The 20,741-nt window shown below is 43.1% G+C and overlaps 1 protein-coding gene across 1 annotated transcript; it reads right to left on the bottom strand.

The window, feature by feature from the left end:
• Positions 1-3,631: 3,631 nt before the first annotated feature.
• LOC115316313 (chymotrypsin-like protease CTRL-1) lies at positions 3,632-19,925 on the bottom strand. The gene is made up of 6 exons (XM_040212016.2): positions 19,781-19,925; positions 18,012-18,189; positions 15,239-15,368; positions 12,579-12,723; positions 6,875-7,005; positions 3,632-3,864 (listed from the first exon to the last, which is right to left on the bottom strand). Exons 1-6 carry the CDS (start codon positions 19,914-19,916, stop codon positions 3,655-3,657), a joined length of 930 nt encoding a protein of 309 aa, XP_040067950.1. The 5' UTR covers positions 19,917-19,925; the 3' UTR covers positions 3,632-3,654.
• Positions 19,926-20,741: the final 816 nt, after the last annotated feature.

Raw genomic sequence — 20,741 nt, 5'->3', positions numbered from 1 at the left:
AACCCTAATGCCGAATTAGAGCGCAGCTCTTGAAAAGGAGGAGGGGAGGGTACGGAGGGTATGCTCTTCCTCCCCCTCCGTAGCTTCCCCTCTTTCTCTCCTGGTTCCCTCTGTCCCATTTAGCAGGAAATTGCGGCTAAATTTTTTCCTAAACTACGCGAAAATTTTCCCGCTAAGTGTAGCGGGGAAATATTCCCGCTAAATGTAGCGAGGAAACGGAATTGATGTTGAGGTCACGTGACGTCCATTTCCTCGCTAAATTTAGCGAGGAACTTTTTTCGCCGTACGTGACGTCACACGTGACATCACACGTCACGTCACGCGTGACGTCACTATGAAAAACGTCCCACACTGCAACGCGCGGTTACGCCGACGGCGCCGGCGACGCCGCTGAACCCGGACAGCAAATACAGCTTTCCAGAAGACGAATCCCGTTCTTTGCTCGCGCTGCAGATGAACCTCCTGCGAACGCTATCTTCGCACACTTCGCGAGAGGCACATTGGACCTCGTTCTCATTCTCGCAGTGATTAAATGGGACCCCATGAGACTTCTTTTTATATTGGCCTCGAGATCGACCTAGAGGTGGCGCTACGGTCGCGCTATCATCATCATCAAAGCGGGGATAGGAGAACGGCCGCCCCATAGGCTCTCCACGTTCGCGCGCGAGACGGCGTAGATTCTTGCGTTTATTTTGTCGCATACTATCGGTGGGAAAACAATTCTTGCGGAAAAGGATGCAATACTGTTCGGTGCTTCAGTGAAGATCGAATCCTGTTGCCAGCGTGCGGCCTAAATTTATATAATCGCTACTGTCGGCGCGTCTTCTGCTCTAGGCAGACGTTGGAAAGCATGGATCAGCACGACTGAGGCCTGTCTCCGGCTGAACTGGAATATTTATGTTAAATATTTGTTTCTTTTAAAATGAATGTATCGGTTCATCAAGGTGGCAATTTAAAAAAAACAATAAATTCCAACCCAGATAACACAATACTGGTACTGTAGGCTGTGAAATCGCAGCTTCTGTGCTTTTTGAGTTCTAGCTTTTGCAGTAATATAAATATTTAAAATGAAGATAAGTTAGCGCTGTATTGGAAATTACCATGCTATTGAGCTCCTCTGCCCTTTTACTGTGCGATAGTGTGGGTAAGTTTTCTGGAGTCTGAACAAATCTACTGCGTTGCGATGAGGAGAGAGAGTCTGTTCCAGTTAAATTCTGCAAACTGCACGGTTGGCAGGCCAACTGAAACAAGTGAAACAAACTCTTATAATATATCTGCCGTGACTGTAATAAACAAGTGTAACCCAGCAACGCAGCAATGTTCCTGTTATTAAATGCTTTTCTCGGTAGTGTGGGTTCACCCGCTTCAATTTTCTTGGTGAGGGCGCGGATGTCAAGAGGCTAATACTATAAATTTCTGGCTAAATAATTGTAGCGGCAGCTCTCGGCAGCGATCCAGCACTTGAACGGTGCCAAGCTCACGGGACAGGCACGAGTTAAGGACACGAGGTGTCTGGACCACGAGCTGCACGGAATCTGGAATTCGGCGAAGGGCCCCTCGATCCAGACGCAGCGAAAGCTACAAGCGCGAGCTCCGGGCTTTCAGCATCCCTGCCAAGCACGCGCGCTTGTGCCGTGCAAGCACTGTTCTGGGCCACATGCTCGCGCTTGTAGCATCGGCTGCGTCTGAACCGAAGCTGAAACGGAGTATAGTCAAAAAGGACAGTGTAAACATTGTAAATAAATATGGAGAGTGTGATTTACCGAGCCTCCGCTCCTACATAATCTTGTATTCAAACACAGTAGACTTTGCAACCCAAATAAACGACGCGCACCACGACAGAGACAGCATCGGCCGCAGCGATACTTTTTTACTGATGACGGCTAGCGACCTTCACGAGACTTTCCGATCACCCTCCGCCCTCACCTAACGTATATCGGGACTGGGCAGTTCATCGATTAACTTTCAGATTATTCAAGTAATGCTTTAATTACAATTTTTTTTTTGCCGTTTAATTGGAATTTTGTGCTGGAGAAAGTCATCAAGGAGTAAAAAAAGTGAAAGCCGTTTACCACTCCTTGTAACGCCGAATTGGAGCGCAGCTCTTGAGGAGGAGGAGGGAAGGTACTGAGGGCCACGTGTTCTCGGGGGGGGGGGGGGGTCACGTGACCCCCCCGAGGGCGCGTGACCTTGGTGGGGTCACGTGGGGGCAAACACGTGCCCCCCTCAGAGGTCACGTGACCTCGGGGTGTCACGTGACTCCCCGGGTCACGTGACCAAAATTTTTCCGCTAGATTTAGCGGGGAAACTTTTTCCGCTAGATTTAGCGGGGAAATTTTTTCCGCTAGATTTAGCGGGGAAATTTTTTCCGCTAGATTTAGCGGGAAAATTTTTTCCGCTAGATTTAGCGGGAAATTTTTCCGCTAGATTTAGCGGGAACATTTATCCTCTAGATTTAGCAAGGAAATTGTTCCGCTAGATTTAGCGGGGAATTTTTTTCCGCTAGATTTAGCGGGGAAATTTTTTCCGCCAGATTTAGCGGGGAAATTTTTCCGCTAGATTTAGCGGGGAAATTTTTTTCGCTAGATTTAGCGGGGAAATTTTTCCGCTAGATTTAGCGGGGAATTTTTCCGCTAGATTTAGCGGGAAAATATTTTCCGCTAGATTTAGCGGGAAAATTTTTCCGCTAGGTTTAGCGGGGAAATTTACCCATAATGCACCGCACGGTTACGCCGACGGCGACGCCGACGGCGACGCCGCTCAAGCCGGAAACAGGCACCTAAGAGCTGCGCTCTAAAAATGCCTGCTTCAATATTTTTGACGTCTTTATTTCTTTTACGACACAGGCTTGCTCGGTGAACCACTTCAACGTGCTTCTCATTTCGCCGAGGGTGATTACACTGTTTAAGTATAAGTAATAACTAAAAAAATACTCCATTTTAAAAAGGCTTAATTCCCGCGTTCATATATTATGTAAGACTCACAATGTGAAGTTTAGAATGGGAATGCAATATGGCCATTTATGGCATAATAAAACCAATAAAAAAAATGTGTAGTTTTAACCTCTTTCACGCAATATGATCGGCGAAAAATCAACATACGGATTTATTGATTGATTATTCTATTAAAGGATAGCGATCAGCCCGATTAATTTTCTAATCAAACAACAGACCCACTCATGATTCAGTGCTTTATGAAAGCCACGGTTTGTGCGAGATAACAAAAATATGTGGGACCAGCGATTGTATACAAGCCAACACAGTAAGAATATGGAAGCTTCCGACTTAATAATAATCCCTTTGCTGAATTTTTATGTTTGGGAAACGATACGAGACAGCCTTTAGTAAGAAGAAACGGCAACAAAAACATAAAACATTTAATAGGAATGTCAAGCTCAGCCTGAAACGGGCTTGCGTCGTCGAGATCCATGCTTCTGAGCGTGCGCCCGTAGCAGACGACGCACGGCGGTATCCCCGCTTTCGCCCGTTTCCGATTTCGGCCGCACGGTGGCGATACGGTTCGATCTCGAGGCGAATGCCTCATAAGAGTCTCTTCCACTTTCGTGCTTTTATTCGAAAGGACGGAGTTCGTCATCAGTGCAATCAGCAGTCCTACTCCGATATTTTTTTCGCATTCAAAACGTGATTTATTTCGCTACTGCTTTATAGAACACATGTTGCGAATCCTTTGACGGCTCGTTAGTGGGTCGATGTATGGAGCGATGAAAGTGTCCACGTAAGCTGATACCCTGGTAAATATGTGGGGTCCTAATCTTGTTCCACACACCCTGGGACCGGCACTGACGATTCCGTGGAGCGACCACTGGCCGTTTGCGAAGTGTACAACTGGGCTCCCACTGTCTCCCTGAAATAAAGGACATCGGTTATTCCAACAAAGTGGCATCGGGAAACATCAGGTCCCAACCTGGAAGGGTAAACTTTAACGCTGCGTTGAATGATTTCTAAGTTATTAAGGCAGCTTTAGAACCCTCTACGTGCAGCTAACGAACAAAGATGAGCCATACTCATAAACCATTCTAAACTTAAGCCTTCTCCACGCTGCCATCTTTGTCCACTGGTTGGCGGGGTGCGTTTCGAGCATGCACTGTGACTGTTATGAAAAACATCAGACACTGTGCATACGTCCCGAGACGTTTAGTGATTCGACAGTTGTTTGCCCGGGTATTTAGCGTTCGAACGATGTATACACCAAAGAAGCTTCGTCAAACTTCGAGGGATTCGGAGGCGGCTTTGAACCACTGCAGTAAATTTGCTCTGCGAGCGTGGATGATCCGGGAAACGAAATGTTTTATGCAGTTTTTTTTAAATTCTATTAAGATGCTAGTATTCGACTTAGCGATAGTCGTTCATCTTACGACATGCAGGTTCAGATAGCTTGACTACTTGAAAGGTTTCGAGCCCATTGATCCGCTAAGAAGGTGTCTTCCGGTGAACGCATGAATTTGTAGTCTCGGTGAAAAGACATGATACTTATGCTAGCGATCGACGAGTCCTCTTCAACATAAAAAAAGCTTATGAGAGATAGAAATTTGTGTGGTGCAAAAGTCTGAACATGAGTTGAAGTCTTAAGGTAGCAAGTTATTCTGCACGCTCGTAGAACTCTTCTTAAAAAAACAATTTTATGGATATACGCTATCCTATATATATTTCTATTTGAAGGGACGCGGAACCGAAAGCCCTTTGTGCGGTGTACTCCTAGTTACTCGACTCCGAGCGATCTTGATCTAGTGTATTCCTTTCTAACCAAAGCGTCCTATAATTTGATACAGATAAAATATGAACATTTCTGGAACACATTCCGTATAATTCACTGTTATTAAATAATTGTGGTTCAGACAGTGTCTTGCCACGCTTCTTTCGCTATGCACATTTTGCACAGACATGCGCCTATCAAATATGGCGCGATCTAACATGCGGACGATTTGGCCGAAGGCTGTGGATCACCAGGTTGCCCACCAGGTCCCCTGGTGGGCAATCTGGTGGGCAACCTGGTGGGCAACCTGGTGGGCAACCTGGTGGGCAACCTGAATATGTTCTGTCGTACAATAAAAACAAAAATTAGCAACGGACCTGGTGGGCGACCTGGTGATCTACAGCCTTCGGCCAAATCGTCGGCATGTTAGATCGCGCCATGTGATTTCTCAATACAGCATGTTGGGCGCATGTTAGATCGAGCCTATGCGGAAAGCAAGCCGTCTGCTTCTTGCGCACGAGCGGCGGGGACGTCAGAACGACGCCGAGCTCTTATTGGCTGATCGAAAAAAACTAGTCGGTAGACCTCGAGGAATCTAGCATTGAGGTCTGCCTAATATATTTTTTTCCCTTTAAAAGATTATTTTTTCAATCAGCCCACAAAAATTGGCGCCGTTCTGACGGCACCGTTACTACTGAGCAAGGAGACGACTCGCTCTCTGCATTGATTTCTACCGCGAGGTGGCAGTGCGCAATCGGCCACTCCACGGCTCTGGACCACTCCAGAGATACTGTATTCGCTCCCTACGGGAGCCACAGTTGCCAGTCTGTTTTCCATGTGCCGCCGCGCCACTATTCGCCGAGATCCAATCACGTGAAGAGCATACTCAAAGCCGTGCAGGAATGCAGACGTTGTGTACGCGTCGCGGCGTACGTTCCCCTGCTTTGGAACACGCCGCGAGTTTCGAACGCGCGGCGCCACTTTTCGCTAAATTCAGTCACCTGAGGAGCTCGATCAACATGTCGCGCTGAAAAGACGGCGCTACGGGGATGAACGTGCAACTCTAGCTCCCGTAGGGAGCCTATTCAGGAACTCTAGGCCACGCGAGCGGCACTCTGCCGCTGATAAAAGACCGGCCCAGAAGTATGCGCGGGTGCTTTTTGTGTCGTGGCGCCTGGCGGTAAGAGTCAATAAATCATGTTGACGGACTGGTGGCGTTGTGTCCTTTTCTGAGATGAAAAGCCGCAAAGCAAATCCTGCAGTTTATATTTTCGAAACTTAGTGGCCTCGCTTTACTTGCTATAGTAGTCACTCGTCAGTTTTTCTTTCACTCCTTGCAGCAATACTCCCATTTGAAAGAGCCATCAAGCAGCATTGCCGGTCGCCATTTCTTGGGAAGAAATGGCGACCGCCAGTGTTGCCTGACCATTCGCCAATAACCCCAGTTATTGCCGAATGGTCAAGAACTCCTAGTGTCTAAGACGTGCTGAGAGAATGTGCCCAAACAAGAGAGGACAAAAGCACGCGTTTGTGAAAAGGGTCTAGTTTGGTTTTAATAGAGAAAAGTTTTGCCGTTTAAACTATAGGAAGAATTGGCTCTAATCCTCCTCTCTCCGCGGTGCACACACGGATTTACTACACTCACTGAAGTGCTAATGAACACAGAACGCATATCATGTTCACCATTTATATTCCGTGATCCGTTCTTCTGCATTCTTATGGACTTATGCCGCCATATGATTGGTTTGGGAGCTAAAATAATATGCTCGGGTCTCTTTAGGCCATGCGTTTCTTAAGCTGTCGTTGACGGTTAGAACTTGTAAGATTGAAAGTGAATCGATGCTCGTGTATTCCTTATGAAGAATAATAAGAGTGCAACGCCCTGAGACTGAAATGTCTCAAGGTGCGATTACACTTTTATAATTTGGCACGCTTGGTTTGGTAAATTCGTCAGCACTGGGCTATTGTTTGTGTTCGTAAAATGAACGCCATTTACCCGGGAATAATTAGTTTAAGAGAGGCATGTTTTCATGATACTGCAGCGTTTGTGTATAAACGATGAACGTGTCTGAGCGAATGCACCAAAACAGAAACAAAATACTGATAAGGTCGCGCATGCAGCAGACAGAGAGTTCGCTGGAGACGAAAATGCCATACTTACGCCGCAGGTACTGCCGTATTGATGACCACCACAAAACGCCTGAGGAATTATGCGGTGTCTGAATCGTCGGCACTCTTGATGTGAAATTGCTGATACCATAACCTGCTTTAGCTCTTGTGCAGACCTGCCACCTATAAAGAGCATGGCATAATATATGTATCAGTATTGGTCAAACAACAAAAGGGAATTGTTGGTTTTGTTTTCGTGCCATAAGTGACTTTGGTTTTGAACCACTCCTTTAGCTTTGTGTTTCGGCATAATTTAGCCGCCCACATTAACAAGTATGATGAAATAGCTCAACAAAAACCTGTCACGCAGTTTTTGTCACCTGGTGGATGAATTAGGTTAGTATATACAGAGTCAGTCAAACCGAATACATTCGAATTCGCTCTATGGATATATTGCGTTCGAAAAACAAGCAAGCGTTAAAAGGTGAGTATACTTAATAGATTATGCAGAAGAATATTCTAGGCACAAACATATAAATTCGTTTACTTGTACTTAATTGTCTCAAATTTCTTTATGACAGTCGTCTGGATCATGTATGTGGAGTTTAATGTGTCAAACACCCTAACATATATTTCAGGTTTATACTGGGATCGGTGAAAATAATAAAAAAAACATTCGCGCAAATTTTTAAAGTTATTTCTTTCCATCGGCAATAGCATTTGAGTTTCGAAAACGATTTTGTACGAAATGAAACTGGAGATGTTAAAGACGGTTTACAGATTTGCAGCCGCTTCCGACCGAGGGGCTTAAAACCCCTAGGGATCTCTTATGACCAGAGTGCACACTTGTGCCGTCCATGGGTAGCCCTAGAAAACTTGGCATTTGTGTATATATTGCTATTATTTTCGCACACCATTCTTTCTCTTTTGGCTTGAAAACCTTTCGAAAGTATTATAAAATATAATTTTGTATAAATTGTATCTATATTTGACCTTGCAGACACTGCAAACAATTCCCTCTTGTGAGCATATTATGCAATCTTGCGCGCACCAAAGATGAGCACAAAAGGGGAGAACAGGACACAACAGGCGCCTTGTTGTGTCCTGTTCTCCCTTTTGTCCTCGCACTTGCTGCGCAGAAGAGTCCATAAGGTATCAAACCAACTCGCCCAGAACAACCACTCTTCTTGAAACCCTTTAGTGAAACACAGTTCCAAGGTCGCCTCAATAATGGCGCCCGCGTGCCAAGAGCGGATCGGAAAGGAGGAAATGCAGAACTGGTCAGTGAAGATACAAATGACAATCAAGCATAAACTGTATAAACGTGCAGGTTTTTAGGGATATTTTAAAGGGGAAGGAATTTAACAACAGCTGCATCAGTAGATATTAGTGTGTTTGGACATGTAGAAACCTATTCCTGGGGATACGGAGCGGCCTGTAATAAAAAAAAACTTGAAATCTGCATGGGTGGCATCAAATAAAACAAAGAGATAAAGAAAAGGTCGTGTAATTGGACCCATAGCGATAAAGACGGACACTAAAAAATGAGGGCGGAGTGCACGAAACATTGGGAGAACGTGTTTTCAAAGGAATTGTTTACCTCTGGATGGGGTGTAATTCTATGGAATATAATACGCAAACGCTCGACGTATGTCACGAGATATACAACAGCTGGGTGGTAACCATGAAGTTGTGATATTAGGAGATATGAATATAATATAAGTAAGTGTTTGTTGTGTTTGTAACCTTTTTCCCACGTACACTATTTTTCATTCCAGAACAGCCACCGCTGCAGTTTGGAGAAGTTCTCGTTGGTGTACCCGTGTTCGTCCTTTGATGGGATGCTGTACAGAAATCTGGATTCCACAAAACACGCGGCAAAGGCGTGCAACGGGATGCTACAAACACCAAGTCATCACTCATACAGCACTATCTCGAACGGATGACTGTATTTTTCAAGAAAAGGAGGGGCATTTGACAGAAATGTTCACGTCATGTTTCTGCGAAAAGGAGAGAGAACAGCCTCGCGTCTTCTCCGCCTCGCGGCCTTGAGGGAGCGAAGCGAAGAGAGGAGGAAACTAGGTATCTTCACGGTAAAAGCTTGGTCTGCTGGGCAAGTTGGTAGTGGACATTCATATTAAAAATAGCGCAAAAGAGACGGGACAAAAACACGAAGAAGCACACAGGACAAACGCTAAACGGTCACGCGCCTCGTCGGCCTGGTTCGATTTCGACCTCTTTTTCCAAAAATACGGCCGTCCATCCGAGATATCGCCTTACGAGTAGTGTTGTAGGGATTGTAGCTTTCTGCCAACATCTCCTGCATTGTTTTCATGAAATCTAAATTTCGGGTCACCATCCCTTTAATGCGGTAGGTTTGCTGATCTATCTGATCCGTTCCTCTTTTCATTAAAGCATACACTCACAAGAGGAATTTTACCGTCTCTCGGTTTTAGTCTGCGAATTGACTCTATCTTATTGGGCTGCGGCACAAATAACTTCAGTTTCGCTGCTAGGTTTTTCATTACTGCGGTCAAGTCTTCTCAGCCGTGTCGTGTAATTCTTTTAATTTCTATGTTTATTCTTCACGAGTATTGTTTGCCTTTTTTGTAATGCCCATTGAAGTTATTTAATTAATATTTAATCTCTTTTGTACCTGAGCTGCTCAATGTCAATTGTCCTTTTATTTAGTTCGGTCGTAGCAAATGTCAAAAAGTCTACTTTTTTAATGATATTGTACTGCTTGGAAAGCATGGTTGTCGAGGTTTCTATCGCTTGGTTTTTTTTTTCTGAATATTGCGTTTTTCGATCCTGATATGATATTTGAGAGACTGGATTTTTAGCTAACATTTGATGTTCTCAATTCTAGATATGACTTCTCCCAGCTCCTGCTTTGTTTTTAATATTTGCTCCATCATAGCTGTGTTAGTTTCGCCTGTCATAGCTGTTTCCTGGCCATCCTTTTGAGGTGCTTGTCGTTGGTTATGCACGTTGCATGTGCCACAACTCCAAGACAATAGTTCTTCTGGTTTTAAGGTTTTAAACTTTGTTTATGTGATGTCTGCGCATTCACCGATGAGGTAGGCATTCTTACATGTTGAAGGTTTTAGCAGTTTTCTGTTTGCTGCTATGTAAAGTTGAGTGGAATCGAAGAGAAGAACAAAAATGTTGGCAAAGCCTTGGTTAAACAAATGGGTAAGAGAATTGAGAGCACAACTTCAGAATCCGTCTTGGTATCATAGGCAGGTAAGTGTAAGGAGATTCACCGTAAGATGTAGAAACAAAGTGGGTAGATTTTTTTTCAGATTCGAAAGGAGTATGAATGAATCATAATATACGAGAAAATCTGAGGAAGAGGGTCAGACTAGATGGAACATAGAAACAAGAAGAATAGGCAAGGAGCTAGGTAATTCTGGAATGTCCTAAATTCTCTGGGCAAAGAACAAGAAATTAGTAGCGATTCCTGATCACATCAAACGGGTAAACCCGAAAGGGAAGCATCAATTAAACACGTAAGCATGATCTTAGAACTGATGTTTGAAAAGCAGATCTCTGAGCGAGGCAACCTGTGCACTGTAAATCAGAGGAACATGAACATTCTGAAATTATCTGAAATCACTGAAAGAAAATGCAAGAGAGCAACACAAAACATCCTCGGAGGCACATCTACAGGCCGAGATGATATCCAGGTTAGTGAATATGATGCGTCTACAGTCCGTGACATTGCTTCAAGAGGCATGTGAGAATATTTTTAATGATAGAACAGTTCCAAGAGATTAGAGGCGACTCATAATGAACCTCCTATACTAAGGTAGAGTAAAATAATGATATATTAGACCTTAGCGCCCAAAAACAATAACATCGGTCATATGCAGGTTAGCAATGCAGGTAATTAAGAGTAAAGTACAGGATTAATTAAAAAATAACAAATACTAGGTGAAAAATGAAACGGGTTTAGAAAGGTGAGAAGTTTAGAGGATATAATACTTCCTTCAACGCTGTGCCTCTAAATTACGAATCAGGAAGGTCGGCCAATCTGGCTAACGTTTTTAGATATCAAAGGTGACTATGATGGAGTAAATTAGAATAATGTGTGGAATATTTTAAAGAAAAGAGGACTGGGACCGTGTGTCATATATTTAATGAAACGACTACAGGGATAATCAGATGTCGATAGCATGTGAAGGTGGACAGATGCAACCTTTAGTCATAGGCAGGGATCTCAGAGAAGGGTGCCCGATGTCACTCCTACTATTTATGATATATCTGCATGGGTTAGAACAAAGGCTAAATAAGACCGATCGGAAGTGTGATCTAACCTATTTTAGACCGGGGGAGAAAGTCACACAGACGATTTCAGGGATAATGTATGCAGGAACTGATGACAATATATGGACGGGGAAGTCACAAGTTGAGACTGAACTTTAGTGCAGAGAAATCAGAAGGTATAAATGGAGAAGCCAGCTTTTTAAAGGTAAAGGGCAAGGAAAACAGATATTAAAAAGAAGAGAATATTATATGGCTTTGGAGAAAGTGCATTATTATTTGAGGTTTGAATTAGGACGTACAGGGCCAAACACTAAGCATTAGATACAACGGGTATTATATATGCGGTGAGGGAATAGAGGTATCACAACGTGCCATTATAGAATGTAACGGGCACGGCCACACAGGACATCACGCGAAGAAGCTGACCCCTTCAAGGCCCTATGATTTAATGGAACTAGTGAAACAACACGTTTGGAAGACATCGAGCTTATTTGGGGAAGATTAGAGGAATAGTGGCAAAATCAAAGGACGGATAAAGGGTAATTATGAATATTTTTTTCTTTTTTTTTTTGCATTTATTACCCATTTGGATTGCCCTTTCGAGCTGTCTCAAAGATGCGTTTTTTTCTTCTTTTTTTAACGCAATGCAAGAACGAGAAGAATAAAAACTAAGAACCTTACATCAACCCAAAACCCCATATACAATCTTTCGGGCGGTCTCTGTATTAAACGTCAACGTACACAAAATCATCGCACCAACACCATTTTAAATGAACTCAAGAAGATATTTTATCGGAATGTATATCAAACAGTTGGGTACATGTTTACTGGTTATTTTATAAAATACAAAATCGTAGTAAAAATCAAGAAACATTTTTCAAACTTCTCTGAATTATCCATCGCAGCATAAACGTCGTCGTCCCACATATTACATTTATCACTTGTTTTTACCTGAAAAGGGTACACAAAAACCTTATGGTTTGGATTGTATGGTTTGACTCCAAATCAAGTGTCAATTCTGGGAGAATATTTTTAGTCACTTATTCATCAGAACTCATGCTGTATTACCCGTTATATAACTGGGAAAAAAAACTTCAGCCTTCCAACTTTTTTTTTTGTAGAACCAATGCTGATAGCTCGTTTTTTTTTCGTTTTTTTTAAATTTCCGTTAAAAACTTTTTACGACAATACTCAGAACAAACAGATTTTACTTCAAGTCGCTGAATAAGCTAAAATTAATAATTGACTAGGTGGTGCAAGTCAACGACCTGATTTAAAGGTAACAGCCGTTATGCACCCCTTCATCTATCCATCCATTCATCCATCCGTTTTCTCTCGGGGTAAGGAATCACAAGATCTTTGTGTTGCAGTACTTAAATTATTCTGTTTTCAGTAATATTTCGCTTCACGTCCTTTACACCTTCAATAGCTTATATGATATATCTCAGGGTAGACTTCAGTAAATTGCAAAATTAGTGATAACTCACCTCCTACTTCACCCCATCCTGTGACGTAGAGCTTGGATCCTGTAGTGAGCTGTTCCCCCTGGTTCGGAAGGCATACTGGCTGAATTGTCCTTGTCATGTTCACCTTCCGTTTGAGTTTGATAATTGCAATGTCCGGTGCCTCACCCTAAATGAAATAACAATATATTAATCTATACTACATAAATGTTGCTATACGTTCTCAGGGGATCTGTGAAGGTATTATCTTCATAATATTTCAAATGATTATTCAGTCAAGAAATAAGTATATAAAATGGTACATTTAATTTAAAAAATGCTGTTTCACATTTATTCAGGTTGCCCATTTATAATAACAGTTTACTCAGAGAATTTCACGAATAAGCTTTTCGGAATGCACTCCTCGTAGGCGAAGCGGCGATGGTAGGTACAGAATCCAATGACACTCTAGAGTCAGTCAGATACGACATAAACACAAAAAAGTACGGTACAACATACAGTGATGTCTTTGCACTTTAGGCAAGCATTTCCTAAAAAAGATGTCTTGGGGATGTATATCAAGCAGCTGGTTACTCGTTATTTTATAAAATATCTTACTTTTTATGTGACATACGATAACTTGACACACTCGGGTTTCACTACTGCCGACCCCTCTACAACCGGTTTTAAAATCTCTTCTGACTACTTACGACCGCTTACGCAGCAGTGCGGCCGGTCGTAATCAGCCACAAGAGGATTAAAACCGGTCTTCAAACCTCTCCGGTAATAATCAAAAGGGTTCTTTTTTAGAAAGAGTTATCTTTAGAAGTATGTCGTGGATTCGATCGTACCGCGCCTATGCTCCACGTCCGTATCACCATTTAGCATTAAGAATCATTGCGAACGACAGTGGAGCACCAGATGTATGAGCCCGTGACAGATGCTTTAAAAAATGGCTCCGTTTGTCGGTAGAATTTCGTGAAGGGCGACAGAGCTAATATTCCGCACTCTCCCATCTCTTTATAATCCTTAAATGTATCAAACCCGGGGCAGATATTGTTATCGCAATTGCTTTAAAATTATACAACCTCAGTTATATTTTATGTAAAAGTTAGCGTCTTGTTTTGGGTGGTTATAATCCACACTAAGAAAACTAAAAAAAAAAAAAAACCTGAAAGCATGTTCCTCTGGGAGGACCTCTGACTGACCTATATATAATGTCTGAACAGATTTTCTCTGTGCCATTAACCGCCTGTCTCGAACAAGGTATATACATATCTTCGCGATATAGGATTATCGACACACAAACTCGTTTGTTTAACAAACAACTTTTTTTAGGATAAGTTCACGTTTCGGCACAATCAACACGAACACGGCATCGTAGGTTTCGTGTCGTGTTCAACACGACACGACATCTACGCAAGCAGGTGTTGATGAGCATGGAATTGTGACGCTTACTTTTGCTTACCTAAAGAGAAAATATTAGCCCCGCTAGTGATTTTTTTTGACACAATTTTATTTTCAAGAAATAAAACATTGAAAAAGCTCTTCTTCCTTGTCTGTGCTAACAGTGTGGCTCTATGCACACTATCGTTTCGGTAATCTTACGTGTGCAACATTTGATAAGCGGGATGGGAAACCTGTCTAGTATGCTGACGTAAACATTGGCGATCTGTGTTAGTTACTACATCCTAATGTTTTTGTTAAAAGCAGCTTTGCTTTTCAAGGAAGACAGTCTACATAAATATTGTTCGGAAACTACTGTGAAAACAAAGTTAGCGGTTCCCTGCGGCGTCCTGCCAATGAACTGCGGTGATATCGAGGCGCTGGACGCTCTGCTGCCGCTCTGCTGCACACAGCTGCATTGCACTGATTCATTCAGTTCATTTACGTCCGCTAAATTTAGCAGACGGTGTTGATGTGACGCCGTGACGTCATGTAACAGAATGTCGTCAGAATCTGAGATCCCGTCACAATGTTAATTCAGTTTACAGTAGATATTTCCACGCTAAATCTGGAGAAAAAAAACGTGACGTAACATGACACCTGACAGTATCAGACCACAATGTTTTTTTCCCGATAAATTTAGCGCATAATTGTTCGCGCTAAACAGAACGGGCCAAAACCTTAACAACTACACATGCCTTATGCTCGGCAAAACCTCGCAAATTACTGATATCGGCCTGAAGAAAAAAACGGCAGTGGTGGGACTATTCACTCTTCTGTGGAACGCATGCTGCATAAATGTAGAGTAGTACGATGCACGCTTTCCCTTCGACTAAACAACACAGTGAACCGCTCTTGAGTAACAAGTGCCTTCTTGTGGAGTAGTCTGCGAACTACAAGTGTTGGGCAGGCCAACGTGAAATATACCCTCCAAAGCACGTTGGCATCGTGCTCCTGTTAGTGTGTTTATTGTTTTTCATGCCAAATAGTACCTTTGCTTTAAAAACAAATCGTCAAAAACGACGAAATGCGCGCGGAGATAGGTTTTTTAACTTGCCGGTCATGCGGTACGGTTGCCTCGAAAAATGTCGACAGGGGTAGGCAAGAAAAGCCAGGGCATGCGCAGGGGCTTACTGCAAAAAGGCCCATTGTCTCATTATGGTTATGCTTCATGAGTCTGCTCACATAAACATGAGTGAAGCCCATGAATCGACATATAGACACCAGGTCTAATGGGTCTTACTCGCAGGATTCCTTACCGGCGCTTTGGAACGATGCCAGGCAGGGTGGACGCACATCTCTTTGACCGGAGCGTGTACTTCTGAAGCCCCCGACTGCCAGCGGTGATGGGAGCCGAGGTAGACGGTGAAGGTCGAAGGGCTAAGATTCCTGGACGGACAAGGACGAATGAGCCCGGGAGGCACGCCAGTAAAACGCTTAACTTGACACAAGGTTGTCAATCCTAGGGGCCTAACTTGGACCCAATGCGGGTTAGTGTAAGACGTTAGCCAAAGATGGCACGTATGAACCGAAGAACTGTCAGTGAAGCCTAAATTGGGCACTTGTTTGTCAATTTATCCCCAAAGTTGCCACATGACAACAGAACAAACAAGAAGTGAAGCCTCACTCTGGCACTTGTTTGGCGATTTAGGGCCAGACCTCGTAGATGACAGCTAAAATATTAGCAGTGAAGCCAAGCTTTGGCGCTTGTTGTGGCGAAGGAAAGCTCTGGCTTTACCGGTCATTTAAAATCCCTTATTCTCAAGTTCGACGTCAAGTTTGGCTTTACCTTGGCTTCACCGACCATTTAAAAGCCTTTATTCTCAAGACAGAAACTATATTTTTGTCTAAAGAACTGTGCTACCGGGAAGTTGTTGTCACACTGTTCTTGCACTAAAAAGTTCAACCTTTACGGTATTCATGTGGAACCTGAGCGAGGAATTTAGAAATAGTTTCATTTAAAGTGAACAAAAAATAAATCTCGATATACAAATGTTTTTCTCTTTTCGACATGCTACACATGATTTCTAAACTCAAAAACAGGTGTTCAGAAAGCGGCAAATGAATGTTAAGCCAAAACCGACATTCAAAATTTACCAGGTTCTCCTGTTTTGGTGACGTCACCTTACGTACTCTCTGCAAATTAAGTATGCACTCTAAAAAAAAACTAAAAAAAACGCAATGATTTTAATTTGTGAATCGGGCAGAAGGATGTAGAATTTTTTACAGTGGATTAAAAATAACAGGGAGAGACAACGAATCTAACTCATAGAACAGAGCTCAATTAGGAATGTTGATTGCACGTATTACTTTTTCCTCCACTGTAAAAGATTTTTCCTCCTGCCCCAGCCTCGGTTTGAAAACGTCAATATAAACTTCCGAAAACCCGCCTGTAATTCCAGAAACCGTTTTTGGCGCAATTTTTATTTTTGTTTTTTTGTCGTGAGCTGCTCCAAGATTAATTTTAAACAACAAAATTTCTTATGAGCCGCGGAGAACACGCTGCACTGTCTTTCTATTAAAATATTTTACGTCACGCTTCCAGTGTGGCCAGAAGAGTCACTTAGCGTCTCGGAACATACGTGGAAATTCAATAACTTAACAAAAAACAAATGATTGTGACTCGCAATTCGAGTCGCTGTACTCTATCCCCCCCCCCCCCCCCCCCCCCCCAAATTGCTATTGCGGTGGGAACTGCTTGCTCGTCGAACCAGTTATAGGCCACGCCACGTGATCAACTCCCCTTCATGCCTACGCGCTATGATCGGTTTCAGGTGACGAAAGGAAGGCGGTTGATTCAGGTTTTCACTGACCCAACACGAATCCCTTTCGAACACCGACGCAACACTCGTCTCAAGACTGTGCACCGGCCTGGCCCCTTGTAGATGATGGGAAACTTCCAGCGCTACGTCTTTGCTATCGAGAGTCACCGAGAGCTGAACAAACGCGGGACGTGTCCAGTCCCGAACATCTAATCGCTCAACAGACAATGAGATTGTGCCATCAGCCGTTAGGAACTTCGAAGCACGAAGCACGAGACCAGACGTGAGATCGCAATTTGCGACGTGCTTATAATCTGCCAGAGGCTGTTAGAGGCGCTGACTGTTAACTCTAAAAAAAAGAAAAAAAGCCCGTGATTTCTGTTTTTTTGCAGCAATTCAATTTTGCCGAACAATAGGAGAATCCCAGCGAATCACGGAGTTGAGAAGGCGATTAGACAAACATTGCGCGATGTGCGCAAAGTGAATCACCATGCCGTTTCCCTTTCTCTCTTCCTCCGCGCATATCGCAGTTTTAGAGCGCAGCTTTTAGGCGCCCGTTTCCGGCTTGAGCGGCGACGCCGTCACCGTCGCCGTCGCCGTCGGCGTAACCTCGTGTTGCATTATAGGACGTTTCTCATAATGACGTTAGACGTGACGTCAGGAGGGTCACGAGCGACGTCAAGCGTGACGTCATCCTGCTGACGTCACATGGCGTCTAAATTTGACGAAAATAGTTCCCGCTTAATTTAGCGAAAACGTTTCCCGCCATATCTGGCAAAAATTTGTTCTACTCAATTTAGCACAAAAATTTTTCCGCTAAATTTAGCGCGGAAACTTTCCCGTCAAATTTAGCGGGGCAATTATCCCGCTAGTCTTAGCTGGAGAATTTTTCGGCCAAATTTAGCTGGCTGTTTTTTCCCCTAAATTTAGCGGATACATATTTTTCTGCAAATTTAGCCGGGAAATGTCCCCGCTAAATTGAGCGGGAGAATTTACCGGAAAATTGACGAACAATTTCACGGTAAATTCTCCTCCATAACCTTCCCTCCCTCCGCACCCTCCCTCCGCACCCTCCCTCCTCCTCCTCAAGTACTACGCTCAAATCCGGCGTTACAGAGAATCTTAAACGTCTTTCATTTTTTTTATTTGGATATTCGTCCCTATAGTTGAGAGCCTTCTATCGTTCGCCATCATTGGCTGCCTCCTTGTTCTATTCAAAAGCGAACTCGCAGAGCCTTTTGTTTCAAAGAATAAGTCTTTTTATTCTTACCAGACGCAGTGTGCGGCAGTCAAGACATGCTGGTCAGAGATCAGGGTGCCTCCGCAGATGTGTCTACCGGCGTAAACCTGTGCCTGCCACGGCCAACTTCCCGGCACGGCCACGCTACCTCCGTAGATTCGATCTTCGACGTCCAGAGCCGGTTTAATTGCGGGGTTTCCGCACTGGTCTGGAAGAATAAAATAACGAAGCAAGGTCAACTTTTGGTGTTTATTTCTATACGGAGTCGAATAGTGATTGACACTCTTGCCTTTTTTATTTCTAACGTTATCACACGATTTAATTGATCCTGTTGCTGTAATATAAATTTCGTCTCCGGTCTTGGGCGAGGTATATTCAAGATATTTTCCCTTTGATTGGGAGGATCCTAAAGTTCTCTAAAAACTTTTCTTAATTTGCAAGTACTCATACTAACCACGGAGCTTTGAGGTCGTAGAAATAGAAGAAAAAAAATATTTTGTCAAGTAAAAATGTAAAATTGTGATTGTGATACGCAGATTCTAAAATAAAACGAAACTAATAAGGCTTAAATTTCGTGGCTACTTTGTTTACAGAGTTGACTGAATGCCACAAGTTGTTTTATTTTACAAATTTAGACATACCCGTAATGCCGGGATGCGTGATTGATAAGCAGCCATTTCAATGCAGCCATAAGTTAACCACGATTGTGCATTGTTTAGCTCTGAAGAAAATTATGGTTCTGAGAGAGTTTGCCTGTTTCGTGGTGTCCTAGCTACCTTAAAATATTCGGAAGTGATACTAGTGGTAACATTGCTTTTATCTTATTAAAAATACAACATCGTTGGAAATTTGTTCCTTATATCGATCGCGCTCATCGTTCAAGCTTATTTTTCTTATCATAAGGGTCTTCAAGGTTTCATAAATGACGATGATCATCATCATCCACTGTGGATAGGAGTATCTCGCAACTCTTGGTTGCGTATTATCTCATACAAAAAAGAACCGAAGTCTCATCATATTGGTTTTGGTGTTCGCTGATGTTTTGTTAAATTTTCAAAGACGTTGTACGGACAACCAGTAAAATTGCTCCTTCTGATTATTCGGTGGCAGATACAGTTTGAATTATTAGGGGAGACAAGGAACTTATGAAGTTAAAACACGGTGGAGGAAGAAGTAATAAAGCGATGGTTGAAGATTAGGTAAAACATAAAAATTAATTTTTGACTTGAGTTTGCAGGCTGCCAAAACTATAAATTCCTCGTTTATCACGTTCTCTCAGAACCCTAAAACTAAGACTATGTTTACTAAAATCAATCGAAAGCGCGGCAATATAGACACTAAGAGCGCATAAAAATATAAATGTAATATTGCATTTATTAATAGTTCGTACTCTTTTCGTTAATGTAATATCTATGCTTCATAACACCTATAAAATGTTTTTTTTTTTTCTAGATCTTCATCCACTGAGGCTGCAGAAAGGACCGAGGAATGTTTTATGAAGTAAATATTATTACACTGGGCGTTCGGGACAGAAGTCAAGAACAGAGATAGTTAATACGAATCGTGGAAGTCTGCAACTGACTGTTCCTAGCGTTCCAACTCTCCAGGGTTACAACATTTCTCCCGATGTATTGTCCCAGTTCTAGCTAATTGAATAAGGATGAAACGGTTTTATACATGAGATAATAAGATTAATCTTTAATGAAAATAATTGTATAAAAAGACACGAATCAATTACAGAAACAAAAGAACAAAACAAATAGGAAATCGAATGAACAGATAAAAGACGTAATACTTGCCTTTCTGCAGAGCCCAAGCAGGAACCGCCAGAAGTACGACAATTAACCCCAACATTGTAGCCACAGCCGTACGTCTCAGGTAGCATGTCAATTCCACACGGCAGTGACAAGTTAAATAGAGGGGGGCCATTTGCATTGCTTGCACAATCTATTCAACAAGAGTTCCTGCAAACAGCAGAGAGGATCAAAAGATAAAACATATCGGTATTCTTCGTACCGGCGCATATAGCGAAGGTTGCCTGATAGGGGAAAAACAAAAAAGAGGCGTGCTTATCGCACACCGCTGGTTTGCTGTTTCCACACGGGGAGTTACGATAGAGGATCTGCACAGACTGCCGCCGTAGTGTGAAAAAAAAATATTTTGTCGAGTATTGGCAACATACTAGCTGATGCTCCCCAGTTGAGATGGAAGGAAGAACGTAAAACAAGAACAATATCGATGGCACCTGAGGTCAGCAATGAACACCGCGCGAGACTGTTAGCCGAAATGCGAAACATACGATTTTTGTTTTATTGCAAAAGGTATTGGCGGGCGCCAGTGGCGTAGTCATAGGGGGGGGTTCGGGGGGTCGAAACCCCTCCTGAAATGTCAAAGCTACCCCTCTACCCGGTATTTTTCGTTTCTGGACGAGGCCGAAGGTACGTGGGTCGAACTTAATAATTTTAAGAGATTGGTGGAAATGGAGAGTTTCAAGGTGCTGAGTGCGTTTCCGAGCAAGAAGAGGGGACCCAGGTAGCACCGAGTTCGGGGCTGGCTTTTTCTGGGAGTTCAGGGCATTGAAAAGCCCGAAAAAGCCCAAAGTAGAGCCAAACCTCACCTCCCTTGGCCACAGTCTGGTTATTTTGGTCCAAATTCGCCAAAGAAATGCCAAACTTAAGCTTCACTACCTGGTAGTTCGGCTGTCATCTGGCATCTTTGGGCCTAAATCGCCTAACAAATGCCAGAGTTAGGCTTACTGCC

The sequence above is a fragment of the Ixodes scapularis genome, unplaced genomic scaffold (assembly GCF_016920785.2).
Source record: "Ixodes scapularis isolate PalLabHiFi unplaced genomic scaffold, ASM1692078v2 PGA_scaffold1__304_contigs__length_218370807, whole genome shotgun sequence".
NCBI lineage: Eukaryota > Metazoa > Arthropoda > Arachnida > Ixodida > Ixodidae > Ixodes > Ixodes scapularis.
Note: the sequence above shows the minus strand (reverse complement) of the source record. Positions and strands in the feature narration are given on the sequence as shown.

Excerpts from the sequence above, each read along its gene's own strand:
- LOC115316313 (XM_040212016.2), bottom strand. The coding sequence starts at position 19,916 with ATGCAAATGGCCCCCCTCTATTTAACTTGTCACTGCCGTGTGGAATTG. Across the intron at positions 12,724-15,238 it reads GGCATCGTTCCAAAGCGCCG|GGTGAGGCACCGGACATTGC; the intron begins GTAAGGAATCCT and ends TATTTCATTTAG. Across the intron at positions 3,865-6,874 it reads AATACGGCAGTACCTGCGGC|GGAGACAGTGGGAGCCCAGT; the intron begins GTAAGTATGGCA and ends CCTTTATTTCAG.